The 22350-nt window shown below is 37.1% G+C and overlaps 1 protein-coding gene across 1 annotated transcript in view; it reads right to left on the bottom strand.

Annotated features, from left to right (window-relative positions):
• Positions 1 to 22350, bottom strand: part of spred1 (sprouty related EVH1 domain containing 1) — a 48314-nt gene that overhangs the window by 6143 nt on the left and 19821 nt on the right. The window contains exons 2-4 of the mRNA XM_088648354.1: positions 20922 to 21096; positions 15162 to 15330; positions 11298 to 11347 (exon numbers count right to left, since the gene is read on the bottom strand). Of these exons, the coding sequence (XP_088504480.1) occupies positions 11298 to 11347; positions 15162 to 15330; positions 20922 to 21096 (394 nt within the window). The remainder of the gene's footprint in view (positions 1 to 11297; positions 11348 to 15161; positions 15331 to 20921; positions 21097 to 22350) is intronic.

Genomic DNA, 22350 nt, shown 5'->3' with positions numbered 1-22350 from the left:
AAGGGCTGTCTTTTTATGCACTGCTTTAAGAATTCAGACTTTTTTTTTTAACATATCACCACCCATTGATGATTACATTTTGTAAGACAGAATTCAAGATTTAGATCTAAACAAATAAAGCACAGTGAATCACAACCATGCACGAGTCACGAACCATGTTGCTGTTAAGCTCAATATTCAGTGTGGGCTGGTATTCGACTGCTCATTACTGCACTCCACTGGGTAACTTGACTAACAGCGCGGGAAGCTGTATATACCTAGATAAGACGCAATGTTTTCTTATGATGACTGCACCACTCGCTGCATGTTGCTGGCCATCAGCTCTTAGGTTTTGGTGTGCGGACTGGTACATTCGGTCTTTCACGCAATGATTTCCTAACCCCCCTCCCCCGTTATGACCTTCATTTCCGTTGCTCCCAGCCCTTCTGGAAAGAGGGGGCAGGCTTGCGATTTGGCCTTCCTTGTGATAACGCGTTCCAACCGAAATTCCGACCTACAGCAGATTGTAGTTAAAAACCCCTGTTTTTCCAATGTGCACACAGCATACGTTAACGGATCCAGCCTCCTCGGTGTTTATTCATCGCACATGACAACAAAAAAAAAGACTCGACAACAGAATGCTGAGTTTCACACCATGGAAGCACAAAGGTAAAAAAAAAATCCTTTAATGGGTTTTGAAATATACGTTTAACCAAATGGATAGCTCACACACATGCAAGCAAGCACACACTAACACACACACACACACACGCATACCGCCCACGTTCAATCTCCTCTACCCACAGTGTGTGAAGTAGCCTGCTGGCACTGGTTAGTCTGCACCGTTTGTAAAGTAACCCACGCCAGCTTTTTAATGCACAACGGAAATCTGGTTTGCTCCCAGCTGCTGGTATAGTAATTACTGTCCTATGGTTGCTAAGAGATGCTTCCTTTGACTTTTTTTTTCTGACTACTAAAACAGTTCTGTATGCTTGGCCAATAAGGACTGATGGGTAAAGTAATAAAACAGCTCCAGCTGTAGAAATGCAGCAGAAACTTAAAAGCCAGATGACAGCTGCAGGGAAAATGGGAACCAGACTGAGCTCTCCTCTTCAAAGCCTCCTTCTCCCTCTCTCGCGCCGTGATGGCTGAGCCATGGCAATGCGTGCTAAGGTTAAAGATTCTGGATACCCTCGACAAACTCTGTAGCAAACAGTCAAAACTCATCTTTTTGTTTCTCTTGAAAAATTTGCCGGCCATTCCATGGCAACACATTAAAAATATTTCTAATATCAAGAAAAAGAGGCCCTTTTTTTACCAAAGCTCAAATCTTGTGGCACATACTGATCCTGGTTATCCAGGGCTCGCTGGCAGAGTAAGAGATCATGATTTCTTTATCAACTTCTGCCAAAAATTAGTGTAGGTTTTTGTGTGGAAAACAGAACACAAGAGAATGCAAGGTGAGCCAAAAAGCCAGCTCTTCTTTGTAATGTTTCAACTACATTTCATCAGATCAGGATCATTTTATGTATATAAAAAGACTGCAATCTATTTGTATTTTTCTAGAATTACAAACCGTATATGTACTGAACAGGTGAAAAACCACAAGGTACATGACTATGTAGACATGAAAAGTTTATATTAAAGGTATGGCAAATGGCAAAGTAATACATGTATTTTTAATTGAAACAATAACCGTACAATGTAGGCTATTTTCTGTTGTGTTTATATATTTGAACTTTCAGAAAGTGTAGACTATTGTATTTTCCACAAAACAACCACTGTTACTGATTGTGTTTAAAAAATCTGGGGGATGTTTATATTAAAAACACTCACTTGCTCTATTTAAAATGTACCTACAGTCACTGTTTATTCCGGGCTACTGCATGTCATGTTATTAGCCTGGATAGAATAATACATGTGAAAACAAAAGCTCCACCCCTTCTTCTCTAATCCAGGAAGATCTAACAAGGCTAACGGTGCAGTGGCTATGGGCAGCCTCTCTCAGGAAGAAACAAAAAGAGTACCTACTAGATAGAGCTGCTTCATCTAAAAGCAGCTGTTCCCTGGCTCTCACATAATTGTACTGTAGCTCTCATCCATCTGTTTCTTGTTGCTAGGGAGTTTCCTCTAGTACTGTACGTATAAATAAAAAGAGCACTTTAAAAATCTTACTTCCCTGTATGAACAGAGATCTCATGGTGGTGCTAGATGGCTTAACAGGATCTTTTAGCTAGTCCCCCTGCTTCATATAAACCCCTGGGAAGAAGTTTTAAGCAAAGGCAGCCCTATAGCTGTTAAAATGGCTGCACCCACAGCAGCAAAGATGAAAAACAGAATATTTCCCAGAAGCACTCACCCTCCTGGTAGCTCTATTCCCACAAGACATTAACCTGTTTTTTCAGCACCTCCAACAAGTAGAGATTTACCTATGGTTTAGGCGGTACACCCCAACTCGTATAAGCAAAAGAGCCTTTGCGTCTTCCTGTCATTTATTCATATGTAACATTTTTTTAAGCTGGAAAAAACACCACCAAAATCATCTATGGCAATGTTAATACCCTAAAATCCAGAAAGCACGGTACATGACCCTATTAAGACACAAACATTAGCTCTTTTCCAAATGTTTTACTTGCGGGTTCCATTACAGGGATTTACAGTTTCGTGCATAATTCTAAGTGACATCACATCATAAATACAACCAGCAGTGGACATTTACAGAACAACACCTGTCTGCAATTTTTCACATTATCTTTCTGAGCCTATATTATATAAATATAAATATTTTGCAAACAGGAGTGGAAGTAGAGTGAAGGGAGAAGTGGTGGCTTGCGATCTGAAAGAAGGGCACGATGCGAGAGGGAATTTGTGGTCTGGGTGTAGCCTGACGGAAGAGTGTGGTCAGGTATCACAGGGGAGGGAAGTGGGTGCAGGGCCCCGTCGGTCAGGAAGTGGCTGATGGAGCAGAACTTGGCTCAAGAATTCTTAAAGACATCAAATCTGCTGAATTAAAAAGGCAAAGATAAACTGAAGGCAATATGTTTTCGGGATCCAGAAGAAAAACAACGTACACCACCAGAATAGGTATTCACTGAAAAACAAAGGTATTGTATATTCTGTTCATTTTTGCAGTCCTGGAAGGAGTACAAATTAAAACAAAAATTCAGGACAGTTCCTCAAAACAAGAGAGATTAACACTATCCTGGTCTCTAGACACAAAGACATAACAGTCCCCACCACCCATGGCTTTTCCAGGCTTCTGTTTTTATAGGATAATTACTATAAAAACAATTTCCATTTCCATAGATATCAATGATTAAGGCATGGTTTATTCTGTATTAAACATTCCAGAAAGTGGGAGAATCAAATAGTTGTATCAGGTTCTGGAATGGCTACCTTAACCCTTTGTCAACAGTTCTAAATAAAAGTTAAATACTTTAATAATACAAGTTTGCACAAAGAAGCTACCCTACAGCTTTGCAGCTCTTTCTATTTTGTGAAGGGGTGGCTAGCCAGCAAAGGAGATGTTATAGTCTACACATCTTGAGACAGCACCACAAAAATCCTCAGGGTGGCAGGACACAAAGAATGATGAAGAATCAAAATTAATACTAACTGATGTTCATGCCGTTTGAGATGAACCTCCACAACTTTCTATGTCAAACGACAAACTCACGCCATGTGATACTAACAGCATGGCTGGCCAGTATTCAGACAAAATCTGACAAGAATGCTTGACAATCGGTGGAAACATTTTGCGCTTCAAACCCAGAAAAGGGCAATGGATTACAAAAGTTTCTCATTATGGAAGTGAGAAGGTGAGGTGTTTTTTGGGGGAATTAATTAAAAAATGTATTAGGCTACTGTTTTAAAATGTACTAAAGCTATTTTTACTAAAGCTAAGTTTTAAATATAATACTCAGTAGTCTACCACACTCTTGAGGAGGGAGCATTTTGAATGTAGGGTTAACATTTGATAAGTGCTATTTTCTTAAAGTTTACCAAACCTAACAGAAACAGTAAATTCTAACCCTGCCAAAGCATTTTACCTTTCAGCAATAAGGATTTGGAGAAAAAAAATCATTTTCTGACTACATGTTTTTTTAAATTCTCAACTTAGTATACAATCTGGTTAAGACAACTGTACCTCTAAACATCACAATTAAGCACCACAACACCTCTTGCCCCTTAATTACAATAACAAAAAACTTTTCTTTAGACTTCAAGGAAATGATTTTCAATCACAACTTTCAGATTAAAATTCTCAAAATAAATATAGCAAAAAAAAGTAACAAAACCCTTATCCACTGAAGCACAACAAATACATATGGCACATTCATAATGGATCACTAACAAAGCAAAACTACCAGAACTATTTTCTTTCATAAAATACTGGCCATCCTTAAGAGTGATTAAATTTCTATTTGCAAAGGTAAGGAAGACATTCTCAACAGTGCAGAGGGGTTACTTTCAGAAAGGCATGTGCTGGGTGACACTGAATTGTGGCAATCTAAATAATACAGCACTACCTCATTGATCAAATAAGTTTCAGCCAAAGCCTGGCATGTCCCACTCCACTCCTGGATAAGAAGAGCCTCTACAGTTCCCAAAGATCAAAAGTTTTTCCAGGCAGATGTTACAGTCAGCGGCCAAGCGCGTCACATGTGCAGTCTGAACTGTGCTGGTGGGCAAAGCTTGCCAGAAAAACACTGGGAAGTTCTGATGCTCCAGGCATTAAAAGCACATTCTAACCACATGCTTTGTGATTTTAGGAGTTCTGCAGGACCTTGTCCAGAACTTGTACCACAAATATACTTTATTAGCGTGTTAAACACAAAAGAAGCAAATATTTCAATCCTTCATCTCGAGACGACAGTATAGGTAACTTCCATTTTAACTGCAAGACTTGATTAAGCACAGCTAAATCAAGACGTACGGTAATATTAAAAGAACACCACTGAAATTAAAAACGTTATCTAGCACCCTTCTCAAAACCTAAAATTATACAGCAGCTGTACAGCAATTTTACAGCAAATGTACAGGCAACACAATTAACAAGATTTTTAACTACAAGAGTGGTTTATTTTCAAAATCCTCATTAAGACCTATTTGGAACTGCTATGACTGATTTCTTACTGATCACTACCCTCAGATATCACTGATGTTTGCTCAACCTTGTCTTCTAACACCTCGTGTTTTAAAAACAAGTTAAATATACAAGACATTTAGTGATGCAGCTAACAGTTTGAGAAGTTCAAGGAATAATCCTTGATTAAAGGGAAAAGATGTGAAAAAAATGGTTTTCTGATATTCCTCAACCAAGAAATTCCAGCTAAGCGATGGATCCAAACTGACAACACACCAGTGTTTTTTTGACTGAAATCCTAAATACCGAAGACTCAGTAATCTTGAATTTCCACAAAACTGACAATAATTTACATTTACAAGTATTTAAGCCTGTGACTCCACGTTTGGCCCACAGGTGTTCAGTAAATATTAATTTCTGGCTTGGAATTCCCCCCCCAACTGGTTTCAAAAGCAGTTGATAAAATTGTAAAAGTTTGTATAACAGACAACATTTTTACCAGAGTATTTTCATATTACAATTATTTAGAAACTGCCTGTTTGCTGCAAATCTTTTAGAGTCTCATCCATGGTCATATGTTACTTGTGCATAACATTTTGCATACCATACATAGTGGGAGAGCGTTTTCAAAATGAGCTGGCTGAGAAAACTAAGTTGGGGTACAGATAAACCATTGCAAGCGACATTGATGCCTACATTTTACTAAAGTTAAAGAACAGTTTACCTGATAGGCCAAAAATAGTTGCTGTGATGAAGAAGTACAATACTAGAAGACATTACAAAAGAAAATGCCTCTTCACACTCCACATACAAAGGACCTGTGCAAAAAGAGCAGTCCAGCAAATTGAAAAATAACTTTTCTGTGCAGCGGAACATGTTTAGGAGAGGATCAAAAGGGCAGGAAATTGTCACCCAAGTCATTTATGGTATTTGAGGATTTATTGGCAAAAATGGCAAAATGTAAAGAAGTACAGATGCAGCCATTCAAAATGCACGGTACAAACCCGTACCGCACGCAATTACCCACAGGTCACTGTGCTGTACCGCAGTATGTGATTGGCTGGCCAAAATTGGTTGTTAGTGAAAAGACTTAATCATTTAGTCTCTTTACTGTCCATGTTTTAATCCGCTTAGTATTGAATATTTATAAGAAATTTTACAACTAAAGGGAAATTTTAGTAGATGAGCATAAAAAGAAGAGGAGCATAACGCGTCTGATGGTCATAAACTATATACATTTAGGAATATAAACGTATTATGTAAACTGTATATGGCTGGTATTGGTAATTTATAAAGAAAAAATACACACTAGTATTCCACTTTCTTCCTAAACATTTTAAGCATCAAATTTATAATAATAATTGTTTACACTTCTATAGCACTTTTCTGGACACTCCACTCAAAGCGCTTTGCAGGTAATGGGGACTCCCCTCCACCACCACCAATGTGCAGCATCTACCTGGATGATGCAACGGCAGCCATAGTGCGCCAGAACGCTCACCACACATCAGCTATCAGTGGGGAGGAGAGCAGAGTAATGTAGCCAATTCATAGATGGGGATTATTAGGAGGCCACGATTGGTAAGGGCCAATGGGAAAAGTTATCAACCTTTCAAGATATAGTGATTCAACATATGTGAGACATCTTAGGACACTTCTGGAAACAACACGTGTTTCACTGGACATTTTGATTTCTAAGGAGCTGTGTAAAAGAGAAAGAGGTTTTTGATCACCTTTGAAAAAAGAGTATCTGATACAGCTCAGCCTTTTACTTTCTTAATGGCATTAATAACAAATTATAAGTGACAAGAATTGACTGGGATGTAGAACCTCAAGGGTCATACAACAGGATCCGATTTATCTGAATATGGCCCATCAGCGATAGCATATATGTTTCCCCAAACGGTAGCGTGGGAAAAGATGCCTGACAGAGGATTGACTTATTATTTTAGTCAAAAAGTATAGGGAAATAGTGGAATCGTCCTAAAAAAAATCGCTAACATCTTTAGAATTATTTTTTTTTAATTAATGAATAATTAAAAACTATGTAAATTTTTCATCTGTAATTTACTTTATCGGTTTCAGAAAGTTTGAGACGGGTTTTCATATTTTAATAAAATAAGTTTCTTTGTCAAATGCACAACCTACCTGTACGTACTTAGCTACATCGATACAGTGTGCTTATACTTGAGTGGACACAAGGGCTACTATATATATACCATTGCATAGGAATGCATGCTATGAACCTAAATGACCAATTATATTAAAATTTTGGACCACTGCTAATTTTGTAAGCACAGGAAAGCACTGTTCTAGGTTAATTACTTTGAGAAAAATACACCAAGCATCTCTTGTGTGTTTCAGAGAAATTTCTTCAACAGCACCACATTCACCAACAGAACAATTGATCGAAAATGAATACCTCACAAAAATCAAGTATTATGTCATGGCTGAAAGGAATAGACGCCAAGAGTTCCAACGCCAGCTCCGATAGATCATGCACACATGATGAGAACGAGGAGGGTTATACATCGGCCTCCGACACTAGCTCTGCTGCTGAACCTGACACAGAGAGCACACTGCTAGTTTTTAGCAATGTCGGAAAACGGGTACAAGGCGGTACGATCCAAATAATCCAAGGACTCAGTGCTATTTTTATTTTTTATGTGTGTGAGTGTGTTTGCGCTCGCTCATGTTGGTCATTGAGATTTTCTGTCGTTCCTACGAGATGAGTTGTAGGTGGTACTTGGGTGCTTTGGTTTGATCAGGGGTGGTACTTGGTCCAAAACGTTTGAGAACCACTGGTTTAGAGCAACAGTGGAGAAACTCAATGCAGAATATGCAAGGGTGCTTTACCACCAGGATGTTCGGTGGTTAAATCAAATTGTATTCCTGAAGCTATTTTTTTACCTCCAAGTTAAAATAAAACAGTTCATGGAAAAGAGAATTTAAAAGCTACTGTGAGACAAGGAATTATTTTGGGATATTTCTTTCCTGGACAACATTGACCAGTCTACCCAGTTGTCTGAATGTGCAATTACTGGGTAAAGAACATCTCGTTTATTAACTGCATGGCGGCATTAAGGCATTTGAACAAAGACTGTTGTTCCTTAAGCTGCTTCTAATCTTGTTTATCTGCAAAACCTTAAAAAAGTAAATTTAGGTAAAAACAGGGAAGCATGTGAAACATCTGCAATATATGCAGCATTCACTACAAAGCTGTTGCTAGAATTTCAAAGCCTTAGTTTAGCTTTTCAGGTTTCTAAAACCTTTAATTTTTTTACACCCATTTACTTGCAAAGACGATAATGTACCAGAACTGCAAATGCAGCCCAATGAATTTCAATGCAGCACTGTTCCCCTCTGAGATTTCTACAAGTACACGAATGAAGAAAAATATACAGGGATAACAAAGCCTGAACAAAGGATGCTCACACTTTTTGGAAAAGATAACATGTGTTAACAGCTTTATAAAACTGAACAAGTCTCAACTTGGAGGGAATCTGAGGTGACCCCGCATACAGAATTTGTTGTGGTTGTCCTGTAAGTCAGCCAAATCACTGCAGACATGGAGAAAATGAGATCAAATATCTCAATTTCATACATCTAACTGAAAGGTGTGTATCAATGTTAGCTATATATAAGCATGCAGTAAACAAGAATTATACTACTAACAGAAATACTAATGTCGGAATGATTGAAAAGGAAAATCTATACTTTAAGCACTATTTAATACTTTTGAATGGCCTAGTCAGAGCCCCGACCTACATCCCATCGTAAAATCTTTGGAATGACTTGAAAGGGGCAGTCCATCAACGGTCACCACGCAGTTTGACTGAGCTTGAACAATTCTGTAAGGAAGAAAGGGCAAATATTCCTGCAAAGTTGGTAGAGATGTATCCAAACAGACTCAAGCCTGTAATTCAAGCAAAGGGTGTTTCCACCAAGTATTAACTCAGGGGCTGTTGTCTTATCCAATCCAGGTATTCTACTTTTTTTTTCAGAAATTTTGCTTTTTTTTCCACATGGATGCCACAATGTACAATTTATAAATAAAACTAGAAAACATCTGATTTTATTAGTCTTCTTTTTGGGCTTTAGGGCAACAAAAGGTGAACATTTTAATAGGGGGTGGTGACTTTCTATACCCACTGTATGTGAACCATAGGGCTCATTCCACATACTGAATGGAAAAAATAGATGACACTGTAAAGGGGAACATTCAGTTTTGCAACCATTTTATTCTTCACAACTGAGCCTGCAATTACATTATAAATATCATTATCAGTGAATATAGAAATAACATTGAGGTACGTACATTTAAAGCACGACAGCACAAGGCATCACCTTTTTTATAGTACAACTACATTGTCTGTAAGTAGCTACAAAATGTGCATTAGACTGATTTCTTATCCAGCTCTGTGATGACTTTAATCCAGGTAGATGCTGCACATTAATGGTGGTGGGGGGGAGTCCCCATTACCTGTAAAGCGCTTTGAGTGGAGTGTCCAGAAAAGCGCTATATAAGTGTAAGCAATTATTATTATTACATACATACAAGGAATTATGCCTTTTTTGCAGAATGTGTAAATACCTACATAGGCACTGAAATATTTGAATAAAATACAAATAACTGCACCAATGTGTTTAATTGAGGCCAAATGTTGAAATAAAGGCAACCTTTTTGATTATTATTACATATGTGCCCAAGCCCTATAAAACTTACATTGATGATAAGGTTCCTTCTATAACACTTCAAGCTATGTTATGAATAAAATGTAATTTTATAAGTTATATAAAATTTAAAATGTGTGCATGTGTATATGCATTCCTATATAAAATACACCATTCGGAACATCCTTCCTGCTGAAAGCGAACCTACTTCTGACAATGCGTAAATCACAGGGCTGTTTTTTTAATCAGGCTAGCATAAACTGGGCTTCCTAAGCCTAACAAAGAACTAGTCAGTCAAGGACTAGCCTGAAGCCACAGAACAGAGATGGCTCTAAATACCTAAATGCATGACTCATCCTTCCTTTCCCTGGGGTTAGTAAGATGAGAGGTAGTTCTCAAACTGTCAATAAAGTGTATTTTGTGGCTTGATATTCATGCCAATACACCTGCCTGGAAACGACTCATTACCTGCCAAAGACATGTAAAGTATAGACCCCGTGATCACCTTGCATACATTCCTTAAAAACCACAGGTAAGTCTGAGAGAGTGAACAGATCAGGTAGGTCTCAATTACAAGCTTCAGAGCACATAACCAGCTGATATTTAATGCAAACTGTAAAGAAATTAAATAGTATTTGTACTACAGCTCATTTAAACTTTTAAAAATAAAGTCATAGTATTCCAAAAGAATGTTCATTCACACAAAAAAGCTTATGAAGCTTTAAAACTGCCTTTTAATTCAGCCTCCTTGGGGATTTTTTTTAACATATCAACACAACAGGACCAAAAATCACAAATTAACAGTGCTGAGGTAATGAAAAACTAGATTCTAAAATAAAGCTATCAAAAACATTGCATTCACTGAACTTGTTTCATAGGATATGAGTCTAGGAGTGAGACAATAACTAATATCCAGATTAATCATTGACCACACCCATCAGTGTTTTTTCCATCATATGAACCTTCAACAGACTCTCCAGTTCTAGGTTGTTAGACATTTCTTCTTACCTTTCCACAACAGACAACAATTTTTAACTCCATCTCTTGAACTGTATGTGGTTCACTGGTTAGAAATATCTGACCCTATAAAAATGTCAGTTGAGATGAATCTTTGACCATTTTGTTTAAAAAAGGCTGTCATTACTAAACCATAATGTTTGGGGTCTCGTGAAATGTAGGTCTTTTACCAATCAAGCAAAAAAGATTGGTGTTTAGCTGTATCCTATGGATTGGACTACTGCATTATCAGACTACATAAATTCATTTGCTAGGTCTTCTTCTTTAAAAGCTTTAATTGACAGACTGGAAAAATTTAGTGGACCGTAATGTTGAGTCAGTAATATTGTCAGTCAATACCTACTAGTGTAGCACAGCTCTCTATCAAACACCAGTTAAAATAAGTTGAATATTAAACACATCTTCCTAAGCAGTAGTTCAATGTTTCTGAGTGTTGAAATAAAGCTGCAAATAGTGTCCAAATGCTCTGTTTCTTTTAAAGAAAAACCACAAACACCAACCAAACTGCTATTAAATATAAAAACAATGTGATTTGACTTACTTGTACTCCATCTTCTGGAACTTCTGGTTCGCTGTAAGATGATGGGCAACCTAGAATAAAAATATAAAGGATTCAGAGACATTTTTTGCTCACCACACCCTTGTAAATATTCCTGACATTTCAGTAAACATTCCGAAGTAAACTAGTAACTTGTCCTATTAAACTTGAATAGTTCAGGTGGGTAGCTGCGTCAGCATGCGTAGGCTGCAAAGGAACAAGTAATAGGTTTATTCCATGCTGAAAAAAAGAAGAAAGAAAACAACTTTTCGGCGTCACTTCATATGGCATAAACATACCTTTTAGGTATGTTCGGCTATGCTGTATCAGAGCTATAGTTTGCATAGTATATTTTCCACACTAGGATTCTGGTCTCAGAAAAAAGTTCCACTAAGTAGTTTAAGAAGTTTGAGATGGTGTGAAAAGCAGCTGTTCTTGTGTGGAAGTTCAGAAAAGAACATTCTACAATCTAACACCACAGGGACTCAAATTCACTTAGCTTTTTAATCTGTAAAAATAGAGTTTAAAAAAAAGATTCAGTTTAATCCATGTTCAATAAGATTCAAATAAAAGGTGAAAAGCACTACCTTTTAAGTAATGCTAGAGCTCAACTATCTAGTATTAAAATAATTTTAAGATTTAAAATACTTAAAACTTCTATTTCTTCTGAGAATGTCAAACTTCTTTCTGTACATGAATCATACCAAGCGTTGAATTTATTCTTAACAAATCAAAACTAATCACACCTACAACACTGCAAACTGTCCTTGAACATGTCTCCAATGTATTTGGTTTTTCTTTTTTTATTTTGACTCATTTCAGCCTTTTGTCCAGCTGCTTAATGCCTCAGTTAAACTGCAGGCAGCACATATAGCTGTGTCAGCTGAGACTGAATGACGTAAGGGTAGTGTACCTAGTAGCCATGGTAACAGGGAACTGCAAAGTTGATACTGCAGCCCACAAAGCAATGCACAGGAATACAAAGAATTTTGTACATCATTTGACATTACTGCACAATTCAGCCATGAAACCTAAGGTGAGGCATTTCAGCTACAGGTCTTTCATGTTTATTATTCCTTAGAAAAAAAAAAACTTTTACCTAATTTCTAGAGCATACAATATACAGAATAGATTGATCTGCATTTTAAATTTTCCAGGAACATAGCCAACTCTGAAATAATCATTACAAAGCATTGTGATTTACAGCAACCCAATTCCAACTTGACCATTAAAACAAAACTTTCCATACTATTGAATGTTCTAGTCCCTGGGGTTCAAAGTATGAAAAGATGCATTACATAACATTGCAGGCAATGGTAATCTGCCAAACTGTCTCCCTGGTAATTACATGCATGTTACCTTTGACATTTTACTAAAAAACCTTATCAGCACATCAGAAACCTGCTGTGTCAAACTCAATGCAGGGCTGTGAATGGCTTCTACAGGAAGTCAGTATCTTATACAGTATCTTATTCATGCTTAGAGTGATAAGATAAACAGAGGGGCTGGTACAGGTCAGTACAAAGAGAACCAGTTCATGGAATGCCAGAAGTAATAAAGATTATATCTAGAAAAGGTTCAAAAACATTTAGGCTATTTTACAAATTATACAAATGACAGGAACAGTAATCAATGCGTGTTTCCCAACAAAACATGAAAGTACCCTAAATCTAATAGAACCTTCGTACAGCATTGAAAATTGGTCAAAGTACTAACCTAAAATAATTAAAAATGCTGAAAACAATGGTCAACCTTTGATTTCTGATGTCATGCGAAAACTCTAAACCTGGTAAGCAAACATTTACAATCAAATCTATATATATATTTTGTAGTTTGCGGAAGGAAACTGAGCAACATATGTTATTTTGGTTCTTTTACATTATTGGAATGGATGAAATTCATTTCCCTCTTCTGGACACAATTCACAGGAAACTCAAAGCACAAAACAGCACATGTAATCAACATAAATAAAATGAAAGTACAGTAAAACCAGGGGTAAAACATATTTAAAATCTTAAGGAAGAGATAGGTCTCTATCAAGATTTTAGATTTTTTTTTTGATTTATCAAGATTTTAGAATGTCAACAGTGGCTTTACAGATGCTTCGTCATCCATTGTGGACACCCTGGTGTTTGGTAGCAGAAGAAGGCCTGTGTCAGCAGATATAAGGGTAAGAGCTCAATTCTGTGAATGCAATAAATTCCTAAAATAACCTGAAGTTGGACCATTCAGTCCAGCCTTATTTGTGCTCCAGGGAACCTTTAAAGTCCCCTCTAAATTTCAAAGAGATCTAGCACATGCAATTGATAGAGGACAAAAGTCATGCCAATGCACATTACTGTTATTTAGCAGAAGAGCAAGGTCAAAGAAAGGCTGTTAAGATAACCCATTAGAAAGAGCAGAAAAACTAAGGACTCAGAATAATCCTGATTAAATAAAGTAATGTATCAATATTTAACCATCACCTAGGCAAAGTGAAGCACTTGACAGAGCATTGTGGCACAGTTGGAAAAGGATGTTTTTTGTGATATTCCTAGCAATTCAAATGACAGGTAACACCCAGGGTTTTAAATTTAATGAAGTGTTGATTTCAAAAACCACACTGAAGTCACCAGCTTTGCAAAGCTGATATGGGGAGATAAGCACACATTTTTTTGCCACAGTTATATCAAGTTCAGTTGCTTCTATGATATCAAACATACAGCTGGAAAAAAAAGTAGAAACTGCAGCAAATAATATCCAGTTTGGACTGCAAATAATTCTGTACATCTGCATAGTACTGAAACCGAAAAATCAATGCTGGCCAATAATCTAAGAGGAAACACATAAGTAATAAGTATTAAAGGTCCCAGAACAGAATCCTGTTGAGCATCATCAGATGTAAAACAGTCAATTAACTAATCAACTATATATTAACATATATAAAGAATATTATATAACAAGTATATTACATAGGCTCTGACTCTCTTGTGATTCTATATTGGAAAATGGATGGATGCATAATATATAAGTGAATATATAATATATTCACATTTGGTAACCAAACAGGAGCCAAACCAACACCAATAAGTGCCAGTTATCCCTAGAAAATGTTCCATGTAATCCTACAGGATGCTGTGATTGACCATCTCAAATGTTGCACTTGTATCTAGAAGGATAACCTTAGTGACAAAGAATTAGAAACCAACAGTAAATATTTTCACAAGGGTTGTTCCAGTCCAGCCAGTTAGGGTTTGGATGGAGTACTGTCTACACCTAAAACCCTCACTGAACATGTTCAAAGGGTTCATTAGATAAGATGGTAATTGATACTGCACTGTCCACATGTTTTGCAAGAAAATCTTGAATTAGGACATTATTTAAGTACTCAGGGGGTACAGACCGGTTATGACAGCACAAGTGTTTCATCATACAAGAACAAGACCAACTTTTCTGGGATTCATTAGAAAGACAAAAAGCATAGAAGCTAGCTTTGAGTAGAGGTCCAAGGACAGTACAAAATAATTACAAAAAAATACAAAATAACCATTCTGGTTTTAAATCATAAAAACGAAAATGTTTTATAAAAGTTTATTACGTGAAATAAAATGTGGGGTTTTGTCTGTGCAGTACCTTAGCACAAGCATTTTTAAAAACAAAAATAGTAAAAAAATTACTTTAAATTTTTTTTTTACAAGATACTGCAAAGATAGGTTTACCAGTTTTACTTGGTAAACATCAAAGCAATGAACGTATTTTGAGGCTGACTACTGAATCTTTAATGATTAAGACAAATCACAATTTAATAAAAAATAAGTACGACATGATTAATAGTTTGAATAGTTTAAATAAAGTTTGTAACCAATCCATTTTAAACCAAAAAAATACCTTGGTTGATGTCCTCGATGGCTCGACGAATACCTCTGTCAAACGCTCTTGCATCAGCAGGACTCTGGAAAGTCAGCCCAAACTTCTTCTCATTGATTCTCCAGTGGTGAAATATTGGGTTAACCTTGTTGTACACCAGCTCCTTCTTCAAAACACACTCCAAGACAACCTGAAGGCCAAAAGTACTTAATTACTATTCAAATAAAATTCAGATGATCAATGACTTGTAAATGTTGGGTGAAATGTTCAAAGCAGTGCCCCGATAATCATTAAACATGAATAAAAAAGTGAAAACACAAGGATCACGGACAGCCTTTTAGAAAAAGGCTACTTTTCCCAGCAGTAGCACTCAAGCACTCAAACTAGAAAAAACAGCTCCTAACAAACAAAAAAAGTGTATCGAGTAAAAGAGCAGTAACATACATCCATCTATGTAAGCTTGGAATAAGTTTGGTCGTCCTGGGAATCTTTCCTATTGGCAAAATCTGCATCCATGTAGTCTGTTCAGCAGTAAGTTTTATAAAACCCATTATTAAATCAGACCATCTGACTTAACTCCAGGACAGCTCCTTAACAGATTAAATGAAATAAGAGATGGGCATTATGGGCTTTGTGCTGTTTGCAAAGCAATTGAATGTATCCTGTGTGGCTATTTGTACTAGTGAGAATAAGACTTCTATATTGAATAACAATGCAAAAATGAGCCCTACAATGCAAAGGGGCCTATTTAGGGAATTAAATATATAGAGTATTCTCGATCATTCTATTCATTCATCTGCACAATTCTGACACTGCCAGTTATATTTTAAAACCAAACAATTTTCCAAACTTTTCAAGTAATGTGCAATTCAGAAGCGCACTGTTGTTTTGAGATAAAATAACCTGTAAAATTGTGCCGGTGCATTTATCTAACTTAAGCATTAAATGTCAGCTCTCTGTAAATATACAGCATGTGCTTAAATCATACATCACTTCGCACTTATTGTAAATTCTGTGTTTTTTAGTCAATAATTTTCTCAAAGCTCCTTAAGATTAGTGTGGAATTATGACCGATTTTCCTTCCGACATCTTCCAGCCACTATAATGGGATGTCAGAGGAGAGTGCAGGACGGTAGAACGCCTTGTGTCTGTGCCAGAAGGGCACAGCCCTGTGTTTACACAATCCAGTGGCCAGGAGGAGGCTGGAGCAGAGGCCGACAGAGGAGACCAGACTGGCTGGAGCCAGCACTAGTAAGGTGAGCACAAATGAAGAGGAAGAGGAGGAAGTATTCTCATTACTGGTAATATACCACATTTCACAACAGTTCCCAATAAAAAAAAAAAAGATGAATGGAATTCTGTTTCAGTTTCAAGTTGCTGGGTTTCCTAGTCCTTGCAGTGCTTTTTGCTGCCTGAAGCCGAAAACCTATCTGTTATCTCGACCCGCAGAGGAAATGATTTTGCAGTTTTGAGGCTTGTTTCCTTAAAAACAGTCTTTGTGAATTAAAATGGGGGCAGATGGGAAAAATTGTATTTGTGCATTTGAAAGTCATTTGAGCTAACACTATTCTTAAAGAAGAGTGAAAGACCAACATATTGTCCCAACGAAGAAAAAATGTCAAACATGCTAAATATTCATAGTGAAATATTCCATACTATATAAAAGGAGGGGAAAATAGGATACAGGATGCCCTAGTGATTTCAGAAAGTTCTGGTGCAAGTAGGAAATAGCACAAATGCAATTTTGCTTTTATTGACAATAGCTTTATTAAGGGCATTAAAAGCTGTTTCAAAGTAGGGGACGTATTTTAGTGATACTGTAAATGGAAGAATTCTTATGAATAAAAACTGATATTATATATACAGACATACCTGTATTACAAATGAAATGCAGTGAAAAAGAAATGAGAGTGGTACACCAAACTATCACATATAAAACTTCTACCTTAAATGCTGCCCAAAGCCCAGTAAGAATATAAGAACTTTAAAAAGCCAAGAAGGTAGGCTAACACTTTGTTCAACGAAATTAACTTATAAACACTGTAGCCTTACTATGTGTATAAATAATACATAATGCACTATCTGCATTCATCATCAGGAAAGACCCCTATCCCCAGTAAAGGAAATGGCACCCCGGAGCCTATCCCAGAAGTATAGAACGCAAGGCAGGACAATATCCTTGGATGGAACACAACTTAATTGCAGGTGTGGACACAGTTTAGGGCAAATTTACTTAGCTGTCTTTGTAAGGTGAAAGAAAAACAAAGTACCTAAGCTATCGAAGCACAGGAGGAGAACTTCGGTCCCTTCACACATAAGGTAGTCTGGTCTATAATAGAACCCAGAATGCAAGAAACTGCAAGACTGCAGACTGCAGACCAAAACACTACCACCACTGGGGCATTTAATATTTGCTATATTTTCACCAAAATACACAAGTACAAAACCTGTAGCATTAGCATTAGTAAAACTGATGGAATATGGTTTATCACAAGTTTAAATTTTAAACATATTAAACATTTACAATATTTTATATCTTTTTATGTAATGCTACTGTAGGATGGGAACAAAACCAATACAGACAGCTCTTTATGCCTAAAAGGTTTAATATCATAAATGGCCACTCTGATGCTAATTAATATTCAAGCCTTCAAGATGAAAACACATCACATGGACATAACTGTATCCAAACACTACTGACTCATCAGCACATTCTGTACCATGTTAAACCCTAAAAACACGCCAATTGTAAGAGCCTAGACACACTTCAAAGCCCTTTCTGTATACTTCTTCTATCACTTCATTATGTACTTAATGTTGAATTAAATTTACTGCACTTATATGGTAACATAAGCTCCTTCATATAAGTTTAAAATTATTCAACACCTCCTTATGGTTTCAAATAAAGACCAGTTTTTGTGTGATCCTGATCTTTACAGCATCTTAAAACTTTCACTTCATGTGAAACTAAAGATGTTCGAGTTGGGAGCTGCATCAATTCCACAGTGAAAAACAGAAAAAGGAAACTGTTTTGGCTGTTGAGCCTTCTGACATTTAAAACAATATTTTTTGAAAGGCAAATAAACTTAAATGTTAACAAGTACCTGACATCCCTTCATCTGCTATTATTAATGATGCTTTAAAGATGGAATCAGTTCGCAGGGTAATTCAAACAACATTGCAATTATGAAGAAAGTGTTGAATGTTAATTTTCAAAACAATGCTGAACATCCAAACCACATGCAGTGACTTAACTGCTGGGATGGAGACAGATTTAATTCATGATTTTCTGGCAAAAGCTACTGACTTTTCATGTCGTAAAAACAGTTCAACGATTCTCTAAATGATCTTGTGTTTCTGGCTATAAAAATAAACAAAAGATGGCTATTGCAGAAAAATATGCAAATATTAAAAAGTGGCAGCAAATGTGCCATGACACTTCCATCTCAATATAGATCAGGAGCATGGTTATTTTTCCACATGTGAACAGCAAGACAAATATACCCACATCACTCACTGTATTGCTTTTAATAAATCAAACCCTGTGTGCAACAACTAGTTATTTTAGATTCCCGATGTCCGTCTTGCAGCTGTTCCTGTGGGAATACAGTGAATCTTCAAGATGTGCTTCCTGTCCTTGGGCTACAGCAGGAAGGAGGTGGTTTTAAGCCTCTTCCGAAATGACCCTAGTCTTTTGATGAAGATCACTTTGAAAATCTCCACAGAACAGAAGACTTCCTCTATATATCCTGCACATTTCCCCTTGAGCACGCCTGTGTCCTTCACAAATGTCAGCCCTTTGTAAAAGCTAATCCAAAATAGTCTTTGACGCTCTTGAACCTAGCGTGTTCTAATGCGTTTCTTCCCCAACTTTCCTAAATGCGTTGGTCCCTAGTTAGGCAAGTAGCTGAATATTCTGTATGTTGCAACTGCTGACAGAAGTCACAATACTGCTTTCTTTGTGGTGCCTCCATTTCTAAAGCATGGAATTAATTTTTGTTTATCAAAGAAAGAGGGTGCTGGAGCTTTTGAACAGTTGGCTTAAGCACTCCTACACTTACAAGACATTTGGTTCTAATGCAATACATTTTCACTACAGTTTGCTGCATCACTCAGAGCTGCCTGACGTGGCCGCATTCTACCTGCAAAAACTGCCAAAGAAAGCCAAATAAAAAAAGATAACTGTCAATTGTGTCACATTCAATTCATATTTATATCACGTGTGTGTCTATTTAGGATAGGTGTCAATGGATCAACAGACAATCATATCCTATCTGAGGTTTGGAAATGACCTTGGAAAAATAAAAACAAGGAAGTGTGGGTCTCAGTAATTCCATTTCTGAAATCCATGCAAATACTGACAGGTTTATCCGCTTTTCCCTGTGGGGAACAGCTCTGCTTTCGCTGGCATTCAAACATTAAAATGTTGCTCTAAAGAGGAAAAACAAAAGCACCCCTGCCCCCGCCATCCTCTTCCTTTTAGACTTTGTCTTATTTATGACACCATGATGCATTATGACATGCGATCCTATTTTCAGACACCTCATTATGGAGTAAAAAAAACAAGTGCTCTCCAAAACAATACTTCTAAAAAAAATGAGGAGCTCCATAACCGAAATCACAGCAGCTATAAGCGCAGCGGTTTTAAGATTTGGGCCTTGTTGTCTAACTTAGAATGAATCTTGGGTAACAATATAATAGAGAGGATGTGAACTACAATATGTAGTACGTACAAAGAAATAAAATGAAAAAAAAAACAATCAATTGCTTCAGTACAATCACTCATAATTGTTACTGAAGGACAGAACTCCCTTCTCATTTGTAACCCATCTTGTTTATTTTTTAATATAGTTATGAGCACATAATTGACTTGAACCTCTCGCCTAGCCAATTCTTGAAACATCTCCTAGAACTTCCAAACACAGTCTGAATCCTTCACATGTGGCCACAAAGATCATTCTTCCGTTCCCTTTTAAATTTAAATCAAGATTCCGTTTATAAGCAGGCTTCTTCCGAATGTGAAACACGAAGCAGAGGGCACAAGAGGAAGTGCACTTCTTCACTCAAAGGATTGTGGGAGTATGAAATAAGCTACCCAGCAATGCTGTTGATGCCAATACCATGATTTGTTTTAAGAAACACCTGAATAATATCCTTGGCTCGATTGACTACTGAGCCCCCAAAGGGGACAGACTGGTCAAATGACCTCCACTCACTTGCAAACTTCCTTACAATCTTAATCACTTATACATTTGGCAATTTTAGTTTGAGTAGATATCACCCTTTTCCTTACTGCTTCAAGCTCTGTACGACACAGAGGCTGTGTGCACACACCTATGAAGTTCCTACTATCAGAACTATTATCATGGGTTCCAAAGTGCAAGACAGGAGAAGAGTACTGACTGGAGGTGCAGCACCATCTCACCGATATCACTGGGCATCCCTGAAGTCCCTGCTGCACTGCAAGCCAAGGAAACCATGGTCAGCTGAAGTCCACACAACCTTCTTAGTGCTCAACGTATTGTGCACCACCACTCGGTGAATTTTAAAACTTGTGGGTTAAAGCCTTAAATAAGGCACAAATAAAATTATCTGGTCTATGGTAGCTCAAGCTGCACTTCACACAAGACCCACTCAGAACATTCCTTAAAAGTACAGCTTTACATTCACGAACAGTGCAGAAAATAGATGATCTCCACCTCTCAAACTCAAGGGAATCTGAAGGCCAACCACATTTGTTTTGCATGAACAGAACAAAGAACAACCGAGTGCCCGCCTTACTGTTTTGTCTTTAAGTCGTTCTCCTTGGATGAGAAAATCAGCGCAGCCATTCTCCTCCTGATGGTTGACTTTGTAGACCGTAACACAGCTGAGTCCTCCCCCTCCCAAAGGCAGCCATCCACCACTTGAGTCATCCCGGGTCATCACCACTGCTCGCACACGTGCATAACTGTCACTGGGACACAGGAGAAGAGAGCAGGTTAGCGGAAACAGAAAAGAGGAATGGATCTCTTGCTTTTGTACTCTACGGTGCTGCGTGAAGTATTGGTTAACCTCTTGTTCTTTTTGTTTTACAGATCACCTTCAGAATATCTACACCACACTTGCGGTGAACTATAAACAGACGAAGTAGTCAGCACAGTGGTTCCAAAGCATGAGGTGTAAAAAAAAACATACAGCACGATACAAAGCGGACCTTAACAGAAGTACAGCAAGCTATAAACCTCAAGTAAGAAATGAGACATTAACAGGAAATAAATGAAAACTATTCTAAGTGGGTGCATACCATATACATTCAGTGGCACCACAATCTTCACATTACACTTAGTGAATATAAATATGAGTTGCTCAGCCAAAGCCAGGCAGTCTGGCAGATTTGTTCCTGCAAATACCCTCATTTTAGAAGGCCTACTAGTTTAAGGCTCCTTAAAAAGTCTCTTTAGGAGAGATTAATCTGGGAACTAGTGGGAGACACTTCTGGGACAGTAGAGGATATCTGCATCAGATTTTTAAATTTTTCCAGAAGGGAACATTTTTTTCCTGAAAAAAGAAACTACAAAGTTACATACAGTAAGTGTTTTTTATGTATTGCTCAAATTTCCTGCCAGTGATGTTAATATTGCCAAGTCCAAAAGGCTAGCACAGTCCTCTCTCATGTGGCAACCTACTGTAACTTCATCTTCTGAAATAAGTCTCCTTTTCTAGAAAATTGGAAAACAGGGGATCATACTGAAGAACATTTGATGTATTTCTTGCTCTTTGAGCGATTTATTACTTTAGGAGGTTACGTTTTGCTGCTATGAGACTTATGTTTGTTATATGATGAGTTTGCGTGATTGCAAATTTCTTTTCCAAAATTCAGGAAAATCCTAAAGGGTCCTAGTGTTTTGTTGATGGAAAAAGCACAGCAACACCAAGGAAACTTAATTCAAACTGAACACAGATCAGGATAAAATGATATACATTTCTACGTTTCTCAACATTTTAAAAAGCTCAATCATTTAAGCTGTTAATAAATCAAAAACCACTTCCAGAAAATGGAGCACACTTTTAACTGACAGCCTAAGCTCTGTTCACCTGAAATTAGGCTACATGCTTGGTTAGACTATATTATATACTATATATGTTAGACTATATAAGTTTTATTTGTAAAATAAAAAGATTACCAAGCTAAGATGTTTTTATTCCTTTAACAATCATTACACAGTTA

The sequence above is a fragment of the Lepisosteus platostomus genome, chromosome 10 (assembly GCF_059453375.1).
Source record: "Lepisosteus platostomus isolate fLepPlt1 chromosome 10, fLepPlt1.hap1, whole genome shotgun sequence".
Taxonomy (NCBI): Eukaryota; Metazoa; Chordata; class Actinopteri; order Semionotiformes; family Lepisosteidae; genus Lepisosteus; species Lepisosteus platostomus.
This window is presented reverse-complemented; position numbering and strand designations above follow the sequence as displayed.